At 39.8% G+C, this 25399-nt stretch overlaps 1 protein-coding gene and 2 long non-coding RNA genes across 3 annotated transcripts; 2 read left to right on the top strand and 1 right to left on the bottom strand.

Annotated features, from left to right (window-relative positions):
• Positions 1-293: 293 nt before the first annotated feature.
• Positions 294-980, top strand: LOC114546309 (uncharacterized). Its single transcript, XR_003691016.1, has 5 exons — positions 294-303; positions 404-414; positions 500-532; positions 640-663; positions 764-980. It is a non-coding gene; the product is annotated as an uncharacterized LOC114546309 (long non-coding RNA).
• Positions 981-9201: 8221 nt separating this feature from the next.
• Positions 9202-10668, top strand: LOC114546326 (uncharacterized). Its single transcript, XR_003691037.1, has 5 exons — positions 9202-9225; positions 9311-9355; positions 10153-10163; positions 10249-10296; positions 10424-10668. It is a non-coding gene; the product is annotated as an uncharacterized LOC114546326 (long non-coding RNA).
• Positions 10669-13806: 3138 nt separating this feature from the next.
• Positions 13807-25315, bottom strand: mthfd1b (methylenetetrahydrofolate dehydrogenase (NADP+ dependent) 1b). The gene is made up of 27 exons (XM_028565190.1): positions 25043-25315; positions 22117-22201; positions 21769-21828; positions 21612-21665; positions 21294-21430; positions 21021-21121; positions 20758-20894; positions 20335-20446; positions 20086-20213; positions 19772-19869; positions 19388-19561; positions 19162-19298; positions 18975-19021; positions 18779-18886; positions 18608-18682; positions 18414-18516; positions 18238-18314; positions 17881-18021; positions 17719-17787; positions 17494-17605; positions 17099-17238; positions 16712-16753; positions 16494-16594; positions 15758-15935; positions 15313-15420; positions 15021-15173; positions 13807-14572 (listed from the first exon to the last, which is right to left on the bottom strand). Exons 1-27 carry the CDS (start codon positions 25078-25080, stop codon positions 14483-14485), a joined length of 2805 nt encoding a protein of 934 aa, XP_028420991.1. The 5' UTR covers positions 25081-25315; the 3' UTR covers positions 13807-14482.
• Between the last annotated feature and the right edge of the window lie 84 nt (positions 25316-25399).

The raw sequence follows: 25399 nt of genomic DNA, 5'->3' as shown, positions 1-25399 counted from the left end.
ATTTTCCAAGCCAAACCCAAATCTCAACTGCAACTATCAAACTATCATATTTCAGAACATGAGACTTTTGCGCAGCACTAACACACCCACATTCGTCATCTCGACACCTTATAAATACAGACAGAGCACACAGATCAGACACGGATCATTTGGGTTTCTGCACCAGGTATGTAATGGAATAGCAACTATTTTGCTTATTCGTAATGACTGCTAGGTAACTTACTGATTCTGGTACTGATTCTTTCATTTTTTCCCCAGGAAAATACTTTTTACTGCACTTATCACCAAGACAAGACAAAATGAGTAATTGTTAATTTTTTTAAGAATGCTTTTGAAGAGTTTGTTTAGTTAATGTGTAATTTATACTCTAATTGACTTTGTTTTTTTTGTTTTTCCATCACAGGTGATAAAAAGGTGAGTTTATTTCCCTGAAGTGTTTTAGGTCTGTGACTAACAGCATGAAAACATGTGTGCTTAAAAAGCTGTTTCCCTCTCCCAGGGCAAGGCACCAGAGGCGAAAGGATGTGACGGAGTAAGACATCTTTCATCTTCCTAATGTGTGCTTCATACTAGATTATCCCACTGGCTGATTCGATGACTTTGTAGCACTTGTGTTAATTTCCCAATTTTCTTTTACAGGAAGGAAAAGGAAAGGGTGGAACGGTAAGAGTTTTACAACCTTTTTGAATTAAAACTATGCAGCCATTTATCTCTCTGTGTTTTAAGAAAATGTATCAACCATTGTTCTTATGATTGTTTACAGGGGGCAGCAGTACCTGGAAAAGAACACGGAAAGGATCATGGGAAAGATCATGGAAAAGATCATGGAAAAGGAAAAGAAGGTGGACAGGCTAAACCAGATGAAAAGAAAGGAGGTCATGGTCCTGGTAAATGAAGAAGAACTCCTTGAATCGACATTCTGTGATAATGATTGTAAAGAATTTAATACATCTTTAATAAACTAATCCAGAAAAAGGCAAGACTGGTTTGTTTATTCACATCAATCAAATGAATTGGTGGCAGACTCTAACTTCAACACATTTATCCAAAAAGATGCATATGAACTTGTCTCTATAATTTGAGGGTGGTAAAGATGCACAGCTGGCTGATATCTATGCAGAGCATCGTTTTGCAGTGGAATATGATGATGTGGGTTTATTATGAATATTTCAGCCATGACAACATCATGTGGCAAACAAATATTTGGAGAACCTCTGCATAGGACGGACAGATTGAGTTGGTGAAAGAAAATGCAATTAAAGTCTGTTTGATATGCTACAATACAAATCAATCAAACCCTACTAAACCAATATTATACTGAAACAACATGATGAAACATAGCATTAACTCACTGGTATGTGGCTACAACAGAAAAATATACTGATAAAATGAAGTTCAATAAACACAAATACTCAATGACAGAAACATGAGTGACTATAGGAACATTTTAAAATATTATAGTGATGTTATAAACGAGAATAGAAAAAGATCCAAAGCCATCATAAACTACCAGACACTTCCTAAGGTTTCCTTATGGACTTTATTGGAATATTATACTGGGCTTATCGTGATCCTTTCCCATTAACAGTCCATTCAACAAAAACTAAACCAGAAGATTTTAGACTTCATAAAGTGTAGTAAATTCTTCCGAGGGTGGTGCAAGAAGACAGACAATTCCAAAAGGGTTTGGGAGGATGAATGTGCAAAAATGTAAAAATAACTTCCTGTTTAATTATAATACCTTTTGGGGAGTGTGCTCAGCAAATGTCATGATAATCGACCAATCAGATTTTGGAAACGCAATAAAGCACAATATTAAATTACATAATAGGGGACTTAAGGTGCTTTTTGCTTTATTTTCAAATTTGTGGCATTTTCTGTGTCAAAAACTAGTTTTAAGGACTTGTTTGATATTTTGGGGAGTTTGCTTATTGTCTAGATTTAGATGAGAAGATTGATAGCACTCTCAGGTGTTTTTGCTAAATATGAGGCTAGCACCACCAGCTGGTGACTATAATATTAGAAAAAAAAATCCACTGGAGATGAATTGGAATAAATGAAACAATAAAGCAATGAAAAAGAATATGCAATTGAAATGAGAGCAAAAAAATAAAATGAATGGAGAAAAATAAGTGGGTATAATTTGAATGAACTGCATTTGCATTATAAACTAGCGACACTGTTTTATAAAATTAGAAAATCAGCAGTTTTTCCCTATGTTTTTTCTTCACTTCACTTATCAATAACCTGTGAGCTGTCCTCACCACCAGGGGGCCCTGCTCACTGTAAACTGTGATTAGCCATGTCATCTTGTTGCAGCATCATACAGAACATATTTTTGATGGTAGAATAAAAATCTGGATCAATAAAGTTGATCATAATTGTCTTGACTAGAAATAATTGCTTGTTTTGATAGCAGCACTGGCAGTGGAGTGAATAGCAACGATCAACAGACTCATTTAGGCTTTATTTACTCGTGTCCGGTTTCCATATTTTTCTGTTTGTTTTTTTCTTCAACTGATTTATTTATTTATTTTGGGGGGGAGCAGGGGTATTTTAGGCCTTTATTTTTGACAGGACAGCTGAAGAAATGAAGGGGAAGAGAGAGAGTGGAATGACACGCGGCAAAGGGGCGCAGGTCGGAGTCAAACGCAGGCCCGCTGCATCGAGGAGTGAACCCCTATATATGGTTGTCCGCTCTACCGACTGAGCTATCCGGGCGCCCAAATGATTATCAAAAGTCACAAAATGATCTACATTATGAGAGATGATGCAGCTTTAAAACAGATGCTTCAAACTGTTTAAAGCCAATTACGGGAAACTGCTGGGCAACATAAAAGCGGACCTTACTAGATGGGAAATTCTTACACTCTCTCCGATAGGAAGAATAGAAACTATAAGAATGAACATTTTTTTTAAGGCTGCTCTTTCTCTTCCAATCACTACCTATATATGTTCCTGCTTCCACCTTTACCACATTAGATAAATGGCTATCCAAATTTATTTGTCAAGGAAAGCAACCTAGACTTAAATTTAAAAGACTACTTTGCTCAAAGGAAAATGGAGGCCTGGACTTGACTAGCCTTAAAACATACTATTGGGCAGCCCAACTGAGATCAATGGTCGCGTGGATGTCCCAGGATACTGACGCTATATGGGTTGGAATGGAGCAGAGTGAATGCCCAAATTTCCCATTAGACTCAATCCCATTCCTAAACCAAGACATATGGGGGGAAAAGAAGATTACTAATGTATGGAGTAAAAACACCTTAAGAATATGGTCAATTGTGAGGAAAAAACTACAGCTTCCCATGACTATTTCTAGAGCTATAAGGATAGCAAACAATTGTGAGTTCTCCCCAGCTAGGCTGGACAAGGGTTTTTTGAAATGGACAGAAAGGGGTCTAGTAGTTTTGGACCAGCTGTTTGACGGAGCAGCCCTGAAATCATTTGAACAGCTCAAAGAGAAATATGATTTACCAAACCAAGATTTCTTTAGGTACTTACAAATTAGACATTACCTCCAAAACCATCAAGAACGGGAAAAGCTCTGCTCCCTACCAACAAAAATAGAACACTTCATCATATCAATAACAAAAAGATTAGTAAAGTCAAAATTCATTTCACATATTTACAAAATATTGCAGGAAGAATTTAAAGGAAATAATTTAGATATTAAAGAAAAATGGGAATTAGAAATGAACACAGTAATTACAGATAAGCAGTGGGAGACTTCCTTAAAGTCAAGGACACAGGGTAACCAGTAGTCCTAACTGGAAGGAATTCGGATGAAAAATTAAAATGAGATATTTTAGAACTCCATTCATAACATCAAAATGGAACAACAATTTAGACAGCTGTTGGAGGGGTTGCGGCTTGGTGGGAGATCACACCTATATATTTTGGGACTGCCCAAAGATATCAGAATATTGGCAAAGTGTACAAAAAGAAATAAAAAACTGTCTTTGTATAGATCTACCTCTTGAACCATCATACTTCGTGCTAGGGATACTGCCAGCTGACATTGTAGAGAATAACCAAACATGTTTGCTGAGAATCCTTTTTTTAATAGCAAATAAGGTAATCACAGCCTCTTGGCTGAAGCCACACCCTCCAACAGATGCACAATGGAGGGAAAGAATCCAAGATGTTTATAACATGGAGCATACAACAGTATTATTACAACTGAAAGTAGATGTATTCCTAAATAAATGGTCTTCAACTGCCCAACATTTTCATGACTATTATGCAGACTATATCTTTCTTATTTTTATTTTACTTATTTATCATTTATTTTGGTAATTTGGTAATTAAAAAATTCTGTATTATCTACCAAATGTATATGTGGTATTGCAGAGATGAGGATCTTTCCCCTCACATATAATTTTGTTAGGATGGAAGACATCTATGGACTGCTATTCTATGTGTAGACTTGCCCTTACTGTACCATCAATACTGTATCATCAAAATGTTAAGTTGCGACATATTGTATGACTGCACTTGATAATAAGAAATAAAGGAAGTTAAAAAAAAAAAACAGATGCTTCACATAATATAATTGTCACAATGTTTTACAGGTGAGGTTATTTGCATGGAAGTAAGGTATGCACTACATACATTCAAGTTGGAGCACGTTCAGATGTGCCTATTTTCTTTCAGCTATGACATGAGACAGAGCTAGATGAAAATATGAGAATAGAAAATGTTTGGACACGTCTGCAGCTCAGAAAACAAAATATAATTTCAGGTCATAATGATTGGGGTGTCAACTTCAAAACTGCAAAACTCACCTGGACAGACACGTTGGCCTGTCCTCTAGTGAACTACTTCTGGATCACCTCATGTGATATAGGCCTAATAGATCTCATTTTGTATGAATGTCTTGAGACAGTGACAGGTGTGTCCTAGAGCTGTGATCTGTATACCTGTTGTAAAAACCCAGACAGACAATGACGATGTTGTTATTATTGTTGCCGTCTGAACTGGTGGTTACAGACAAAAACATTTGTACATGCAATCATGGGCGTGACTGCTTTTGCATTTCTGACTTGTGAGGTTTCATCCTCCCTTATGTACACTATTTAAGTGCAATTTTGAGATGCTTGTACTTGAATGTTTTTATTCTATGCTACTTTACGTGTAATGGACTAAATTGTAGAGGCAAATACTGTACTTTTTATAAATTTTTTCTTTAAATGAACAATATTTTTCATGATTGCATGATTATAGGTGAACTTCCCAACAGTACAAAAAGTTAACTCCAACTTAACTAACCAAACATTAAAATGGTACAAATATAATAATGCATCAGTGAGAATAATCTAATAATATGATGTGGTGGAAGTTTTCCTTGAAGCAGCAGCGTTAGTGATATTCATGATAAAATCAAAACAAATGACGACCGTTTGAGAATTAAACCAAAGTTTGGTCTTTGAGTATTTATTTACATTTGCAAATGGAGAAAACAGTTTCAAAGGTACACGCAGCACAACTGAAAATGTCTTTCTAACCTAAAATCTAAACATCAAAACATCATATAGTGAAGACCTCTGTTAAGCCACCCCTCTAAATGTGTCTTTTAGTATGGCCATAGTTGAAGAGAGGACATCATTAACAGTCACACCATTGTCTCACCTTCCCCTCTGCTCTCTGTTCTTAACATTAGCCTAAACAACAGTTTATCTCAGGAGACAGAAACCTACATAGTTCTCACTGTCGTAAACAGTCATCGGCCTTCTCCACTTCTATCTAAGCAAAAAGTCAAGAATGTGAGGAGCTTCAAGCTAGTAAAACTAAATAACTCTCTTGGCTATAGTTCACGGTTGCCAACTATTTCACTTGGAGTCTTTTGAATCTACACATGAAGAAGCTAAATCTTGTGGCGTTATAAAACAATCTTTAAACAAATGGTTAATATCATTAAACAAATGGTTAAAATAAAATGTGCCACCACAATGACACTCAGACAGGGGGCCTGTCTGACAGCCAATGCACACTTGATTTCAAGAAAAACTAGCAGGAATTCTACTTTTTTTAAGTGTGCGATTACTTATTTTACTTATGTAAACAATCTCAATACTTCCACCACTGCTGCCACTCTATATCCTGCAAGATAGGTGCCTGCCGCACCAACACAGTCTCACTCCCTACTCGTCAAATGTATGACGCATGGTCAAGGACCCTGGCGTCAAGTTTCAACGAAATAGGGGTACCCTTGACGTTATTTTTCGACGAGGGGGGTCCGTCAGATAGACATTCATGTTATTCCCTCACCGTCCTATTTCGTTGAGACTGTGTTGGCCGCACCCTGCAGAACCTGTTTGCATGAGGCATAATTAAATAAATGCATCAATAACAAAGCTCTTATACTTGTAACATGTGAGACTAATACCTAAAATGGGTAGTTTACAGTGTATGCAGCTTTTGCTGAGTACAGGATTTAATATAAAAAACGAGCCAGTGCGTTTAGCATCTGTATGCTCATGATCTTAGTTAGAAAACATTCAACTTGATGGCATATAAGGTATATAAAGTGCATATAGGTATAGGTGCCTGCCGCACCCTGCAGAACCTGTTTGCATGAGGCATAATTAAATAAATGCATCAATAACAAAGCTCTCATACTTGTAACATGTGAGACTAATACCTAGAATTGGTAGTTTACAGTGTATGCAGCTTTTGTTGAAAACAGGATTTAATAATAAAAAAAACAAGCCAGTACGTTTAGATAGATAGACATTTATTAATCCTTTCGGAAATTCATCTTGCACCATACAGCTCATCAGATCGACAGACCGACAACAGACCACAGACAACAGACAACAGACAACAACAGGACCACTAAACCCTCACTCACCCCTGCACAACAATAATACACAACACCAAGTATCTCTACATTATAAAATAGCAAAGTGCAGTATCATTAGCACCAGTGGGCTATCAATAGTAAGGTACAACATCATCAGTGACATTTTAATATTATACCAAAGTGCAGTATTATCACACAAAAAGGATCATGTTATTTTCCCTAAATGATTCAGTAGTGTGGATTTGCTGTTAGGAATAAATGATTTGCGAGCCCGGTTGGTTTGTAAGGACGGCACCCTATATCTTCTGCCTGATGGCAGCACCTCATACGCCTGGAATAGGGGATGTAGCCCATCACCGAAAATTGCTTGTCCTTTTTTTCACCACCCTGGACTCGCAGATCGTGGTTAAAGAATTTAACTGATGTCCAGCAATCTTGCTGGCAATCTTGTAACTATCCTGCTTAATTTTTTTTTTTGTCACTGACAAAGACAGATACCAGGCAATGGGGCAGAAAGTTAAAATACTCTCAACAAAAGAGTAATAGAAAAGGACCATCATGTCTCTTTCTACTCTGAACTGTCTCAGCTTCTGCATGAAATACAGTCGCTGCAGACCCTTTTTATAGATGGCATCGGTATTGGATTTCCATGATAGCTTAGCATCTATTATTTGTTCCTAAGTATTTATACTCCCCTACCACTTCAATCCCTTGCCCCTCCGTAGTCATCTGCTGGTGGGTCGAACCCCCACTTCTAAAGTCAAATATAATTTCTTTAGTTTTCTTCGTGTTTAGCAGAAGACAACTGGACCTGCACCATTGTATAAACTGATCTACCCAAGCTCGGTAGTTGGTTTCATCATTGTCCCGTATCAAAACCTACAATTGCTGTATCATCAGCAAATTTTATTGTAACATGCTCCGGTGTGTTTGTAATAATGGGAGAAGACACTGCTTCATTTACCCTGACACACTGCACTCAGTCAGTCAGAAAGGACTCAACCCATCTGATGACGTCACTATGCACTCCCAACTGCAATAGCCTCTCCATCATAATGTGAGGCCTAATGGTGTTGAATGCAGACGAGAAGTCTGTAAATAACACACAAACATATTGATTTGGGCTGATCAAGGTGACAATAAATATTATGGAGCATATACAATAAGGCGTCATCAGTGCTCCTTTCTGACCTGTGTGCAGATTGTAGAGGGTCAATAACACATTGCACATCTCCTAGAACATGTTTTAAGACAATCTTCTCAAGACTTTTCATTACAATAGATGTTAAGGCAACTGGACGATAGTCATTTAAGGCAGATGGTTTCGCTACTTTGGTACCGGCACTATCATTGAGGTTTTCCAGGCCTTTGGAATGTAATGTGTGTCAAGAGAGATTTGAAAAAGCTGCCCGAATATAGGGCTAAGTTGTTCCCTACACTCCTTTCGAACCCTTCCTCTGATCTTGTCAGGACCAGCTGCCTTTTTTGGATCAATCTTTTTGAAGACTCTATGCACCTCCTCAACTGTTACAACCAGGGGAGGGCCACAATTAAGTTGTTGTCTAATGCTCTGAGGAGAAATCCGATGTATCAAATCTTGCATAAAAAGTATTTAGTTCATTTGCAAGGGTCAGGTCATCTCCATTTGTGTTAATGTGGCTTCTCCTCACCTCCTTCCCTATCATTGTGTACATCCCTTGCCATGCCTGTTTTAAGTCATTACCCTTCATTTTTGACTCAATCTGTAGTTTATATTTATGCTTGCACATATTGGTTAAATGCCTTATGTCCCTTTGTACAACCTTCATCTGAGCCATATCCCCTTGTTCAAAAGCTTCCCTTTTCCTTTTCAGTGCTACTTTGAGTTCTTTATTTACCCATGGTTTGTCATTGGGAAATACTTTAATGCATCTGGAATTACACAAAACTGAATATAATCTGTCACCACAGAGTTTAATTCCTCCAGATCCCTGCAAGTGTTAAAGAAAGTGTCCCATATTGCAAAAACAGCATCTGTATGCTCATAATCTTAGTTAGAATTGGCAAATTCAACTTAATTGAATTCAAAAGTTTTGTTTCTACAAGGATTTGTTTACTGTAACTTAGTTAAAGTTCACTATTAAGTGACAATTGGCATTTTAGTTGTGCAAAATGGGGAACAGGTTTGATGATTCCGAGTAGAAAAACAATGGCGTGTAATGTTAAGGTTGGACCAGTTTTTTCTCTCAGGTTACGGCCCTGCTTTAAGGTGTCTTAGACCGAACCCAAATCTTACCTGTTCAGCAACTATCAGTCACATTTCAGAACACAAGACTTGCCTGCAGCACAAACACACCCACATTCGTCACCTCATATACCTCCTTATAAACACACTAAACACACACATCAGACACAGATCATTTGGGTTTCTGCACCAGGTATGTAATGGAATAGCAGAATGTTGCTTATTCGTAATGACTGCTAGGTAACTTACTGATTCTCCTTCATTTTATTTCTTTTCAGGAAAAAACTTTCTACTGCACTTATCAACAAGACAAGACATCATGAGTAAGTCCCTTGATTAATTTTTCCTTTTTTTAAGAAAGCTAGTTTTCTGTGCAGAAAAATATAGGTAGGCTTTTTATGTTATGTTTGTGCACACACCTGGCACTTAGTCTGTATATGAGCACGTTTTCTAAAACTGATAAAACAACTATCTGTATTTTCAGTACTTTATCCTGTAGCTACATGTTAGATTTGTCAGATTTGCTGACATGCTTGTTTCTACACACAAAAGTGTGCATATATATTTGTGAACTGAAAGGTCGAAATTAGTGCGTTTTTGCCCATTTCCACGTATCGTACTTTAACAAACTCCTCCTACAGATTTCATCCAATGGACTTCAAATTTGGTGTGTGCCATCTGAACACCTTAAAGATTAACTTTTTGTCAAACGGTGTGGGCGTGGCAGAATTTTGGTTCCCAGGAATTTAAATACTTCACACAAATGAGTGAAGGCATTTCATTCATTATCACAGACAATTTAAACAACAGAACAATATAATTTCCAATTATGTGTTGATGAGAATGATTTCATTCTGTGGTGCAATAAGATCATCAACTTGTTTTTTGAAAGGCAGCATTTGCTTAAATTCAACAAAGATTGCATTCAAAATGTTTTTATTAAACTGTTTACTTGCAACTGCTATTGACCACGTTTTAGTTCATGTGTAACTTCTCTTTTAATTTGCAATTTTGACTTTGTTCTTTGTTTTTCAATCACAGGCAACAAAAAAATATTTGTGTTTATTAATGTGTAATTTCTACTCTAATTGACTTTGTTTGTTTTGTTTTTCTATCACAGGTGATAACCCGGTAAGTTTATTTCCTTACAGTGTTTTAGGTCTGTGACTAACAGCATGAAAACATGTGTACTTAAAAAGCTGTTTTCCTCTCCCAGGCCGCACCAGCCACAGGGCCAGAGGTGAAAGGACCTGACGCAGACGGAGTAAGACAGCTTTCATCTTCCTAATGGATGCTTTTTACTGGATCGTCCCACTGGCTGATTCAGTGACTTCGTAGCACTTGTGTTAATTTCCCATTTTATCAATCATTGTTCTTATCATTGTTTACAGGGAAAGGGACACGGACATGGACATGGACATGGACATGGACATGGACACGGAAAAGATCATGGGAAAGAACATAAAAACAAGGGAGAAGGAAAACCAGATGAAAAGAAAGGAGGTCATGGTCAAGGTCATGGTCATGGTCATGGTCCTGGTAAATGAAGAAAAACTCCTTGAATCAACATTCTATGATAATGATTGTAAAAAAAATCAATACATAATCTTCAATAAACTAATCCAGAAAAAGGCAAGACTGGTTTGTTTATTCACATCAATCAAATGAATTGGTGGCAGACTCCAACTTCAACACATTTATCCAAAACGTTCATACTGAACTTGTCTCTATAATTTGATTGTGGTAAAGATGCACAGCTGTCTGATATCTATGCAGAGCATCGTTTTGCAGTGGAATATGATGATGTGGGTTTGTTGTGAATATTTCAGCCATGACAACATCATGTGGCAAACAAATATTTGGAGAATCTCTGCATAGGACGAACAGATTGAGTTGGTGAAATAAAATGCAATTAAAGTCTGTTTGATATGCTACAATACAAATCAATCAACCCCTACTAAACCAATATCATACTGAAACGACATGATGAAACATAGCATTAACTCACTGATTATTAAAAGTCACAAAGGTGCAATGATCTACACATTATGAGATATGCTGTAGCTTTAAAACAGATGTTCCACTTAATATAATTGTCACTATGTTTTACATGTGAGGTTATTTGCATGTAAGTAAGGTATGCACTACAAACATTCAAGTTGGAGCATGTTCAGATGTGCCTATTTTATTTCAGTTATGACATGAGACAGAACTAGATGAGAACATGAAAATAGAAAATGTTAGGACACGTCTGCAGCTCAGAAAACAAAATATAATTTCAGGTCATAACGATTTGGGGCAGAGGCATATATTCTGTACAGAGTTCATAATCCTGGTGGCCTGAGAGAATAACTGAACTAATTATAACTGCAGAGAACAAATTCTGTTTTCTTTTTTAAGATCAATTTTTTATTGGTTTTATATTTTTAAACATACAGAACAAACAAACAGAATTGAACAAGAACAACAACCCTCTCCCACCCCCCACCTTCTGCGGTCCCAAGGAAAACAAAAACAGAAATCACACCTTGCCTAGTTGCTTTCTTCTACTTCTTGTGATGCTGAGGTCATTGCGACGGATACTTGTGCTGCTGCGTTTTTCCATAGGTCTATAGTCGATGACTTGGCTTTGTTAATCTTTGCTGAAGAGAGTTCAAGCATTACTATGTCTAGTAAATACACCAACCACTGTTTTTTACAAAGCGAGTGTGTGTGTGTGTGTGTGTGTGTGTGTGTGTGTGTGTGTGTGTGTGTGTGTGTGTGGAGGGGGGGAGCCAGCGCTGAGCTATCTTTTTCTTGGTTACAGTTGATTCCGGCTAGCCAAATTTTCTTTTGTCTCCCAATTAGGTGTAATTTAGAGTCATCATTAAGTAACAAAACAGTCGGGTCAGTAGGAATTCGACATCCTATCACATCAGATATTATTGACGTTTTATTCCGAAACTCATGCACCTGTTCACACTCCCAGACCATGTGCAGGAAAGTTCCAGTTTGTTCAGGTTGGCAGAACGTGCAATAGGGATTAGGAATGACTTTAGAGTATCTCTTCTGAGGAGTCCAATATGTCCTATGGCATATGTTGAAGTGGATCTGCTAGTGATTTGGGTTCTCCTAGAACAGTGGGAAATGTTGTCCCAAACTGTTAAATTAATTACGTTCCCCTCCGGGCTCAGCTCTTGCTCCCATTTCTTTCCTATTGGGAGTTCTCCTACGGATACTTGCATTAGTTCAGCATAAATCCTGGACACTAATCCTCTCAGCGGAGAATCAACAAGCCATTTAATGACTGGGTGCATCTCAAGACTGTTCCCCCATGGTACTCCATGACATTTTAGGGCTGATCTTAAGCAAAGATAAAGGAAGAAGGATGTCCTAGGGACCTCAAAGCTAGCTCTCAGGTGATGAGGGGTCCATCCACACTCTGAGGGCCAGTAGCTGAAAGGCTCTGTGGTACACTTTAAGGTTGGGAGGGTCAGGCTTCCCGTGTTTGTGGTATGTTGCAGGGTAGAGTATTTTAGCCTAGGTTGTTCATTATTCCAAATATACTGCCGAATAACGGTATCAAGTTTCTTCCAGAAATGTATTGGTGGTGGTAAGGGGATCATTGTACTTAAGAAATTCACACGAGGAACTATGTTCATTTTAACAACAGCAATCCTGGACCGTAGCAATGTCGGCAGCGCAGACCAATTGGCCAGATCCCTTTGAACACTGCTTAGTATAGTTTCATAGTTGTCCTGGACAACTTGTTGTAGCAATGCGTGAATGGTGATGCCCAAAATGTAATTTTGCTTTGGGTTGGTATTGTATCACTAATAGTCTGTTGTTCAATAGAAGAAGATTTGATTTATTCCAACTGATTTTATAGCCGGAGATTAAGCCAAATTCGTTAAAGATCTTAAGAATTTTTGGAACAGAGTCCTCGAGGTCACAGCAAAATATCATCTGCAAATAAAGATATTGAGTTGTTATTGGATTTAACCTGGACATTATTACATTATACATACATATTTTATTTTGCCTTATGGTTTGGCTAATGGTTCAAGAGAGATCGCAAATAGCATGGGAGATAGCGGGCATCCCTGTCGCACGCCCGGTTCGCTGCCGTTGTTGGAAGGTTTTTGGCTTCTTCTATTACATGGAGTAATCTGCGTATATTGTCTGCAGCTTGACGCTTTGGTATAAACCCTGATTGGCTGGGGTGGACTAACTTCTCAATGAAGCGTTCTAGGCATAGTGCCAAGACTTTGGAATAAAGCTTAATATCAGTCCCAATGAGGCTGATGGTCCTGTCGTTCGAGTAATCTGTTGGATCTTTGCCCTTTTTGTGTATGACCGAAATTAGTGCAGGATTGATTTGTTGATGAAAGGTGCCTGTCTCTATGGCCGAGGTTAAAGTTTGTAAAATGGTAGGTCCTAGTGTGTCAGTACTGTAGTACGTAGTAAGTACTGTAGTAAAAGTTCTGATGGAATTCCATCCAACCCTGGTGTTTTCCCTTTGTTAGCCGTTTTTAACGCTGATTTGAGTTAACGTAATAGGTTGACCCAGTTCTTCTGCCTCCTCTGGGTCAAGAAGAGGCAGGTTTAGCTCTTTCAGGAACTTTTGGCACTGTGTCGGATTGCAGGAGGAGTCATACAACTTTGAATAAAAGGATTGGAAAGTGGCGGTGATATCTTTAGGACTCGTTGAGAAACCTTGGTCCGACAAATTCTATTTTCTACAAGCAATAAATAGTTTGATACATACATTTAAAAAAATGGCTGATACGTGGGCTTTCCATCAAGGACACTTTATTTGATTTTTTTCCTGACAGAAAAGTTGAAACCACTAATTTACAACATCTGTTTTCTCTAGCAATGTTAGAAATATTAATTAGAATACAGGACAGACAAAATAGGACAATAGTCACAAGATTGCTCAAAAATAAAACAAAAAGTTGTTTTTATGTATCTCAAGAAATGTGTTGCATGTATGCAAGACAGACACAATTGTTAAAGACAGTGGCCTGGAGGGGATGCTCCTGGTGTAGTTCACACAAAATACACAAGTAGTTTACACAAGAATCCAAATCTGCCACTTAAGAGTCTTGGCTTATTATTGTCATTGGAGGTTCTGGGATGTGAAATACAAGGAGGGCTTGTTTATGTGCAGCGAGCAATGTAACTGAAAGAATTGTCAATAGGACAATTCCCTCTTACAAAAAGTATATCACTGACTGACAATCTCAGGGGGATAAACTGTTCGATGATTAATTAGGTTTCTTGAATTACCCATCTGCAGTCTTTAGGGCAAAGCAAATCAATTATTTACAGATGTCAGTGTCTGAGTGAAAAAAAACAAACAGCTCCGGTAGACCAGCTCCAGTTATTAGTCCATCACATGTAAGGCTCAGTGTCTGCAGTGTGAGGTTGGCATCTGTATTTCTCAACTGCCTTCCTTACTATGTGCTTCAGAAGAGCCCGTTGACCTGTTCAGTCTCAGGGTCCAGGTCAATGTCATAGAAACAAGGCCTGGTGGGCAGACCAGGGATTGTGGGCATCTAGGAGGAATAGCAAGAGAAAGCAGTTGATATGATAGACACTGTCAATCACACACACTTTGTTCTACACAGATCTGATGTTTAATGATGAGAAAAATAGTATTGTAGTAAACATACATGTCACAAAAACGGCAACACACACACACACACACACACACACACACACACACACACACACACACACACACACACACACACACACACACACACACACACACACACACACACACACACACACACACACACACACACACACACACACACACACACACACACACACACACACACACACACACACACACACACACACACACACACACACGTGATTGAGTGCTAAAAGTCACGCCATGTTGCGTACATGCAGTTAATAGTCACACCCTAATACCTCCCAGGCATGAACCTGCGGCAAAACTTTGAAAAGGAAAGGCTTTGTTTAATGAAAGCTTACCGTGCCGACCAGTGGGAACAAAAAGCCAGAGCCCACACTGGCTCGGATGTCTCTGATTGGCAGGATGAACCCGGTGGGCACACCCTTCCTGTCTGCCTCGTGAGAGAGCGACAGGTGAGTCTTCGCCATGCAGATTGGCAGATTGCTAAAACCCTAAGGGGAGGAAAGGTATAAGAGCTTTTAACAAAAAGGCCTAATCAAGCATTCTTCATCCAGTTAGGATAATTTCCAGGGACAACAAACAGGCCTGACAAGTGAGAGGAAAGCAAACAAATCGACTACAGATGCTGACCTGTTTGGTGTACAGCTCCACCTTGTGTTGAGCATCTGGAAGAAGCTCAATATCATCTGCTCCGTAGATCTTCTGGGCGATTATTCGAATCTTATCAGCAATAGGGAGCTAGAAAGGAATTATAAATTATAATAAAACTTAATATGTTGGCCCACTAATGCCAACCACACAAAATTAGCACATTTTCAGTGCTTGATTAAGTTTAGTGCCCAAATACATGATACATTTTCAAACTCTTTTTATGCATTTTCACTGAGACTTGGTACATATGCAAGAGGGCATTTCTTGTGGGTGAAAACATTATTTTTATTTTCTATATGGCTGACATCTTTATTTACCTTAGCAGACCAAACAAATATAACATGCACTTTTTCTGGCAAATTCATCCACATACAGTATTTAACCTAGACTATTTTTGAAAAACAGAAGATGTGATGGCCCATACCTCCAAATCATAGAGGAATTGGAATTTGCTGGGGGCCTCAGAGGCCCTCTGGACCGCCTGACCCAGGGCCACCGCACCGGCTCCAGCTTCGGCCCAGTGGGAGCAGCGCACGGCGTCGAAGGCTCCAGCAGCTTTTGCCATGCTGCAGACCAGGTCCAGCTCAGCCTCGGTGTCTGTCCTGCAGGATAGGTCAGAACAACAAAGGGCATTATAAAGAGAGAGAGAGATAAACACACGGACGCTACCATCCAAAAACAAGGCGGGGAAATAGACAGGATTTTCACAAGAAAACACACAAGAAAAATGTCAAAAGTACATCATATTTGTGTCACTATTTATCATTTAATCTCTTTATTGACCTTGAGGACCTTTCTGCCTCGAGCAAGGGTAACACTTACTGTTCCTCTGATCAGCCTGTCAACCCTAATGCATTATTTGTAAAGAAAATAATTGAACAGAAGTCTCTTGATCCTGCTTCAAAGATGCATTAATGCATCTTTGAAGCAGGATCAAGAGACTGTAAATCTATTTCTTCTGTTCAAATAATTGACTTGACCACCTCAGGGCAGCACAACAAGCTGTAAAAACAACACATATTTAACCCTCATTTAAAGCCTCCTGATAAATGTAAGTCCAATATTCAATTTATGTTTCTCTCGGTTATTGGTCTCCTTAGAAAAGAAATGTGTAACAGAACAAGTTCTCTGTATCTGTTGTGTCGCCATCCACCACTTACTTGAAACCATTGACAGCCACCACCACTGGCACGCCGAAGTGCTGTGCATTCTCTATCTGCTTCCTCATGTTGCTGCAGCCCTTCTCCAGCAGCTGTAGGTTCTACATGCGGGTTCACATGAACACACTTTTAAATAAGCTTGCGAGATACCCGATAGTAAGGTACAGCTTTAATTTCACATAAAGATCACATTTTGGTGGGCTGCTGTTATGCGTTACCTCCTCAATGTATTCCTTAGGCAGTGGCACACCAGCAGTGACCTGAACAAAAAATAAAATGTTTTAGTTAATTTAAAAATACAAGCATGAACTCAACCAAATCGTATACAGCCGAGACCATTTGAAGTGTTTCCTTCAGTATTTCTAATAAGCTAACAATTGTGTGAATGAAGAAGGGAGAATTTGAATGAGTTATTGCTCTGTGACGTCCACTGAGGGAGGGTGTGCAGAGGTAATATTCATTGTGACTGTGTGAATGCTGTTCAACCATCATGTAAAATTATATAGAAATGTAAAAGCAAAAAGGTTTTGTTTTTTTATTTAAAAAAAAAGAAATCTGTAATTTTCTTCTTATTGGGGTGCTGTGGAAATCTCAAGCAAACTCACTGTTGGTCCTCCTCCGTGCATCTTCAGGGCTCGGACGGTGGCCACCAGCACCACCACGTGGGGTCTCAGGCCTGAGTAGCGACACTTGATGTTGAAGAACTTCTCCATGCCAATGTCAGCCCCAAAGCCTGCCTCGGTCACTGTTGGGCACAATTGGGAGGTTGTGAGACAAAGAGAATAGTAACCAAATCACAACTGTATGGAATACTGGGTAATATCACTGAATTATATCACTGAATTACATCACATCTGCTACTCCATCAGTTGTACCATCAACACAGCAAACAATCTACTAGCACTCCATTACCAGATCAAGCACCAAAAAAAAAAAAAAAAAAAAAGTGAATATTGAGGAAAACATGCTACCATAAAGCCATTGTCTTAGCTCCACTTACCTACAAAGCCATCGGGTCCAACCAGCTTCAAAGCTATTTTATCAGCCAGAATGGAGGAGTTGCCATGGGCGATGTTGGCAAACGGGCCGGCATGGACAAACACAGGGTTTCCCTGTGGATTCAGAGGACTCACATTATACAAAACCCATAACTCAAGGCAACTATTTTAGCTTGTAAAGTTCTTTTCAGTGCAACTATACAAGTAAGCATGCGTGTTTCACATACCTCCAAGGTCTGCATCAGGTTTGGCTTGATGGCATCTTTCATTAGCACAGTTAGAGCACCACTCACGCCCTATGAATAAAAACAAGAATTCATTATAGGAGCCTTGCTTCCACAATACCTATACAGAAGATCCTGTCATGAAGGAGAGTCCAGACCACTCACCAGGTCCTCGGTGGTGATGGGCTGTCCGCTGCGGCTGGTGGCCACGACCATCTTGGCCAGGCGCTGACGCATGTCCTGCAGGCTGGTGGTGAGGGCGAGCACCGCCATGATTTCACTGGCCACGGTGATGTCAAACTGGGCCTGGAGGACAGACGAAACGGATGTCACCTTATCATCAACAGCAATGCAGCGAACTGGACTCGGAGAGGATACAATTCAGTATATAGGCAGAAATTCACTCTCAAAATGGGGTGTGTTGCATTGCTACCTACAGCGTCATTTTAGACACAACCACTGGGTGGAGCCAAAGAAACTGTCCAACAGAAATTTGAAATTTTGTGGATCTCATGTCTTTACCTCTCTCGTGTATCCCTTTTCAGTTGGCGACTGTCCGATCGTGATCTTCCTCAGGAACCGATCATTGGTATCCAACACTAAATTGACACGCAATGACCAATACACTCACAATTGCTAACATAAATATGGCAGATATAATGACAATGTAATGTCATGAGGATTAAGAGACTTCATACCTCTATGCCAGGTGACAGAGCTTGGGTCCATGTCCAGGCGGGCAAAGCGAGTAATCTCTTCTTCGGTCAGAGTAGAGGGATCTGTCTTTTCTATGCCCAATTTCTAAACAAATACAGAAAACGTATGTGTGAGATGTACGCCATACTCTGGAATGTGAGTCAAAACCTACAAGTCCGTGACACGATACGCTTACTTTCAGTCTGTTGATCTGTATGGGGGAGAACTTCCTCTGTTCTCCATTGAGCGGGACCAAGCGATTATACAGAGCCTGAAGATGCATACAGAGAGAAAGATAACGGTCACAATCCATTTCTTTACAAAAGGTGTATTTTCTTGTCTAGCACTGACAAAATAGAATACCCACCTTGTCAGATTGTGTAGACTCGTGGAACATGCGAGCATCGATGGCAGCAGCCACCAAGTTGTTGGCAGCTGTGATGGCGTGGATGTCGCCGGTAAGATGGAGGTTGAACTAAAATGAACAGACTCGTTAATTAATGCAAATCTTCCCTTAGTATTTCTGGCTGCCTAGTTTCTAACTTGACACAGCAGTGTAGTACCTCTTCCATTGGAATGACTTGAGAATATCCACCTCCTGCAGCACCGCCTGCAGACAGAAGACAAAACTACAGATATACACACACACACACACACACACACCAGTATAGGACTCGAAAAAAATGGACATTTCAACGGCTTGTAAAGCTGCGCAACCTTTCACTGAGTGTAAATTATTCCAAAGCTCACCTTTGATGCCAAAGGTGGGTCCCTGAGAAGGCTGTCGGACACAAGCAAACACATTGAGCTTTAAGTGGGCTCCCAGGGCCTGGACCAGGCCGATGGTGGTGGTGCTCTTTCCTTCACCCAGAGGGGTGGGTGTAATACTGTGGACAAAAAATCTTATCAGCATGGAACATAATCATCAGCAGGGTCAGAAATTAACAATTTCTCAATTTTAAATTGTGCTGCATACCCAGTGACCACCACATATTTGCCGTCTGGCTGGGCCTGCAGGCGTTTCATGATACTCAGCTGGACCTTGGCCTTAGTTTTGCCATAAAGCTCCACCTCATCTGACAGCAGGCCCACCTCTCTTGCCAGACAGTCGATAGGCTTGGGCACGCAAGAGCGAGAAATCGCAATGTCGCTGTTGGGAGTTATAAGGACAACACACAAAATCATTTTTCATCTGAGCAGAGGAGGAAAACAGCTGAGGAATGAAAGACAAAAAGCACATTCAGAGAGCTCTAACGTGAGGCAAAGAATTAAACCAGCTCTTCTTGCGTGTGGATTATTAAATTTACCAAATCTTTCAGTGACAAAGTTAACAGAGCACATGACAGATAAGGAGACAAACCTTGGCACTGGCTTCTGGAGGTTGAGTTTGGTGTAAGAAATGTTCCACTTCCCTGGTCTGTGGCTCTCCAGGAAACGCTTTGCACTCAACACTGTGTTCTACAAACACACACATACACATTCAGTCTTTTAACATCTAGGGTACATGAGGCGAAAGAAAGAATTCATCGCCATTTCCTCCTCTGGATAAAGAGCGTAAATGTTTAGCATTTAATACTGTTTTCTCACATAAGTATGCTAGCATTGGAAATTAGAATAGGTCAATTAATGCCAACATAGTTTAGTTGAGAATTTAACTCTCCAGATGGACCTTACCGCCATCAGCATGGCCACAGTCATGGGTCCCACGCCACCGGGCACAGGAGTGATGAAGCCGGCCTGCTCCTTGGCTGAGGTGTAGTGGACATCACCCACCACCCGCTTCCCACTTGCTTTAGTCTCATCTAAAAGACACGGACAGAAACTTTGAGGTAAATACCACACTTTTACCTCTGAATAACTAATTAAACTCCAGAATGCCATGACTAAAGCAGACTGAAAAGCCTCAGGAATGCAGAGTCAAACCTGGAATGTGGTTAATGCCACAGTCGATGACCACTGCTCCCTTCTTGATCCACTCTCCTTTCACCATCTCGGCTTTCCCGATGCCGACAACCAGGATGTCTGCTTTGCCCACCTGGGCAAAGACAGCGATGGATTAGTGAGCGTTTCATGAATAAGGAAGTTGCATGGGTAAAAATTATGCTAGGCTTGGTGGATGTTTATTTTATGATTTCACAGAAGGTTTCAAAATGTGGTTATTGTTTATGCCACGTGATGGCAGCAGATATCCGTAATTCCTCTGCGTGTAATCACCAAATATTTTCAGAGTTTCATCAACATGAAAACATCAGTGGTCAATTTGCTTATATTGGTCTGGGGACACATAATGGCTGATGGGAGTACGATCCTGAAACTATATTGCCGGGTTGGGGGTTACTGTTGTACCTCTCCAGGCAGATCAGCGGTTTTAGAGTGGCAGGTGGTGACGGTGGCGTGGTTCCACAGCAGCAGGTCGTGCATCGGTGCGCCCACAATCTTACTGCGACCAATCACTACCGCTCTCTTTCCTGCCACGGACACACCTGTAGAGAGGCAGTACATCAATAAATTTATTCTGGTCTTATTCAATTTTGTGTTGTACGTTTTCACAGCACAGATGTTTTTTTACTTAGCATTGAATGTTTTGGGGTGTTAAAGGTTGCCTTTACCAGTCTGTCTGATCAACTCCATGCAGCCGTTTGGTGTGCAGGGGATGAAGCAGTCGCCCAGGTCCCCACGAGACAACTTCCCTGCATTGATGCTGGTCAGTCTGTAAATGCATCAGAACACAGTGAACATTGCAAATTCAAGCTGTCTAACAATTTAAATTATTAAGAGTTTTTTTTTTTTTCTTTTAACCAGACTCAAAGAAAGAAAAGAAATCACAAATAAGCAAACATTAGAAGGGAGAACCCTGATCTTTAGTTTATGTCTGTACTTACCCATCTACATCCTTCTCTGGGGCCACGGCGTTGGTGACCTTCTCGGTGTCCATCTTGTGGTTTGAATCTAAGGGCAGCTGCACGATGAGGCCGTGGACAGACGAGTTCTCATTCACCTCTGTGATGCTGTGAAGAACCTATGGACAGACAGACGGCCTTTACACCCTAAGATACTCTCAGTTTGTTATTTGCTGTGCGAGTGTGTGTGTGTGTGTGTGTGTGTGTGTGTGTGTGTGTGTGTGTGTGTGTGTGTGTGTGTGTGTGTGTGTGTGTGTGTGAAAAAGCTGGGCTGAACTTATACTTCAAAACCATTCTCACCTCCTCCTCCGTCGCAGTCTTGGGAAGTCTCATATGTGTGGCATTTATTCCGATCTGTGTACACAGAAGAAGAGATTAGACCCGGAAGTTAGGTCTGATCGCAAACAGTATTCAGTAGAAGTGTGGTGTACATACTGAATGTAAATGATCTTTTTACCTCTGCTGCTGCCTTCAACTTCATGCTGATGTACAGATTTGAATCGTCGCGGTCTCCAACCTGCAAAAGACACAAAACATCACTTCACCTGCCTATATGAAGGAATGGCCATCCTACTGTTGACGACAAAGCACTTCCATAAATGTCTCCATCTACAAGAAGGGGATTTCAGTGGAACACAGTTATACACTCTATGCAGGGGCACAAAATGGCACATGTGACCAAAGTCCTTAACTGCTGACTGCCTCTAGGGGAAGGCCACGAGAAAGCACATGGCAAAATTAGCAAACAAAACAACCAAAAATGTGCTTTTACCCGAATACGTTCTAGTTCCCATCTTACACTTACCTGTAAAACCACTAGACCGGGTCTGAAGTTTGGGTCCTGAAGCTTCATCTGCTCCACATCCTTCTTCAGACGCTCCCTCACCTGCCTGAGAACACAAGACAACAAAATAAAACCCAACTGGACTTCCAATCTCTATGTAGTGACAGCCATTATAACAAAGGAAAGGGATAGGACCATATGGTACACAAGCCACATGCCTAACCCATTCCCCTCCCTTGCAGTTGTTACAGATTTGATGCCAAAATATATGACATGTGGCTATCTCATTGTGAAATTGGTCACCATTTTCCAATCCCCAGCCATCAATCTCCACTGTACGCAAAGCCAGGTCATTACAAAGTCTTATCTTTGGTCTTTGTCTTTGCTTTATCTTTTTTTGTTTAATGGAGTGGAGGTATGTACCCAATCAACATATACTACAGTAGATTAGGCAAAGCCAACTCAACCAATCAAAGACAAGACAGACAGCAGTGACAAAAAGTTATTGGAGCTAGCATAGCATAGTATTCAAAATCTATTTTAAGATCTAGCATGTCTGTCTAAACAAAGCTTAATTCTGAATTCTTCTCTTGTTTTCTATTCACACAATCACACAACAAATAAGCTTTATTGATCTCATCAACTGTTACGCAAGAAGCACTAAAGATTATGGGTGGGAATCTCTTGGCACCTCCCGATTCGATCAGATTCAGAGGCCAACGATTCAATTCTAAACCGATTATCAATGCATCTCGATGCAACAATTTCCATGCATGGTTTTTAAAAATATACATGACATATTTGTCACACACAAGTTTTAACAAAATGTTTTGTCTACTGAGGTTTTTGCTTTGTAGTCAGTCCATGCTTAAGCCTTAAACGTGCTTGTGAAAGTCACCTTCTCTCACAGTAAACTTCCATGTCAGAGACTCAGTCATCTTTAAAAGGTGAATAACTGGCTTCTTAGAACATGAAAGATGAGGTGGTCAGATGTAATGTGATAAAGTAGATGAAAAGCCTATATGTGTTTTGCCTAATTATTTTATGTCTGTCTTATTAGATCATGTGTCTGCACTCTTGCCTAAACTCTAAGTTGTTGTCCATTATCCCATCCTCTTTCAGTCATTCGGTTTTCTGATTTACTTGTCTGGGGACAGTAACTTTTAAATAAAAAGCAACACATAAAAAAAACTTTAAAAAAAACAACACAAATGTAATTGATTATTAACTTATCAGAATCGAGCATCGAATCGTTCTAGAGAGAATCACGATGCATTCAAGAATCGATTATTTTTCCCCACCCCTACTAGAGACACACTGGCGATCGTGTTTAAAACTCTGACCCACTAAGATTTAGATTGAAGCAGTGTCTTTGTGAATCACATGAACTTCATTAGCAGTGATAATGGAACACACCACGTGATTACTATTGATTATGGATGTGTGACACCAATTGGAACTATTTTTCACGTAAGCTCGGAGTGTTTTTAAACCGGTGACCGTACAAAATTTGTGTTTCATATTCCAAAAGCTTCATCCAAAGGTATATCCATAGTGTGCTCCAATAGCCTTAATGTAATGACCTAAAACACTGGAATATCTTAAAGTCAAGCACAATTTAAAACATCAGGCATTCCAAAGGCAATAACACCTTAGCCTTTCTAAAGGTTAGGATGCAATGTAAAACAATGTCAATACACATTTTAATTGATATAGTGCAAATAATATATACCATAGACCTACTGTTGAAACTGTTATTCAGGTACATTATTTTACATATGACCTGCATGATAATGCTTTTTATGTATTCACAAAGGAGTCCAGAGAAACAAAGGGCTATCAGTAAAAATATCCTTATTCACAGACTTTATAAAACCTATTATTACATATTGCATCACAACACTCCTAATCTGATGATCCTCAGTATGTCTTCCTGCTTACTAATTAACTAGGGCCATATTCATATAAACTTTCATGGATAATGAATGTAAATTCCCCTACTGAAGGCACAGCAGATCTGTGGATTTAATTTAACTAATGAGTACTGTGAGGAGCAGTTATCAGGGTGCACGCGGTCATCTCTTGTGACAAGCACATGCAACTAATGAAAGTATTTTTTTTTTTATTGCCTCTTTGCCAAACACATTCTCCCAAACTTCTGTATAGGCTATATTTGGATTCATTCAAACTTTGAACTATTAAAAACACAAGAAAGTCATTTGCAGATTGTACTCAAATATTAATACAGTAACGATTGTTAAAACGTTAGTTTGGGGTTTCTACGTTTCGTAAGTGGTGTGTGTTAGCCTCATCACTTGAGGTCACTGGACCAATAGGGCAAAGATCATATCACACCCCCACAGCTTCTTACATAAGGCTGCAGGATTTGCAACTATTCACTCCAAAATGTTCAATGATCTAGCTAACCTTATTGATTACCACTAACTTATAAATGCGACAGTCACAAGTCAGTGCATTTAGTGTGGACACATTTAGATAGAACTGTCAGGAGACAAATACCCCATGCCACTTGAGAAAGTATCCACTGTGATTTCTCAGCTCGTTATGCACAATTAACAGTATTAAAAAAAAAAAAACACCTGCTAGCACACTTCATTCACGTGGACAGCATCATGTACAATAATTCAATTGAGTTATTAACTCGTGTTCTGCTGCCAGCATGAACATGAACAAGGGCAGTTTCTCAAAATAAATAACAACTGCGTGCAAATCGTGCATAAGGCTGGGCTCATGTACAGAAGTTGTTAGAGACTAAAGTGATGTTAACTGTAACGTTAGCTATTAAAGCAACCGTTAACTCAAATGGCTAGTTTACGTTAGCTGACTAGTTAGCCAGTAACGTTACACAGACACATGTTTCCAGGCTGGTTATACCTATTTGGCTCTATGTGCATCAATAAACGTAATGGAAAAATCTGATACTTACCCTGAAACCTCTTTCCCACTTATGATTTGAGCTGACATCTTTTGGTACTGATAGTCCGCGTTCTAATGGTGTCGCCTGCACACGAGGTGCCTGACAAGAAGAGGAGTGCACTGCGTTGAGTACTGCCAAAAACTAAAGTTTGTCAAAAAGCGTTGGGACTTAAGGGGGTGGCGCAGGCTCTATTCACAAATCCAGCACTAAGGTAAAAATCAGCGCATTAACTTTCAGGAATAGCGTCAAACGTAGAACGTGGCCGCGCCAGTAGGCATGACGACGGAGAAGGGCGTGGCTATTGCCAACTTTGACAGCCTATTAAAACCTGTTACTAGAACGCCCTAAACCAATAGCATTCACAGT

The sequence above is a fragment of the Perca flavescens genome, chromosome 20, assembly GCF_004354835.1.
Source record: "Perca flavescens isolate YP-PL-M2 chromosome 20, PFLA_1.0, whole genome shotgun sequence".
Taxonomy (NCBI): Eukaryota; Metazoa; Chordata; class Actinopteri; order Perciformes; family Percidae; genus Perca; species Perca flavescens.
This window is presented reverse-complemented; position numbering and strand designations above follow the sequence as displayed.

Coding starts and splice junctions, on each gene's coding strand:
- mthfd1b (XM_028565190.1), bottom strand. CDS start 25,080: ATGTCAGCTCAAATCATAAGTGGGAAAGAGGTTTCAGG. Junction 21,666..21,768: donor AGTTGAAGGCAGCAGCAGAG/GTAAAAAGATCA, acceptor CTGTGTACACAG/ATCGGAATAAATGCCACACA. Junction 18,022..18,237: donor AAAAGGGATACACGAGAGAG/GTAAAGACATGA, acceptor TCTGTCCTCCAG/GCCCAGTTTGACATCACCGT.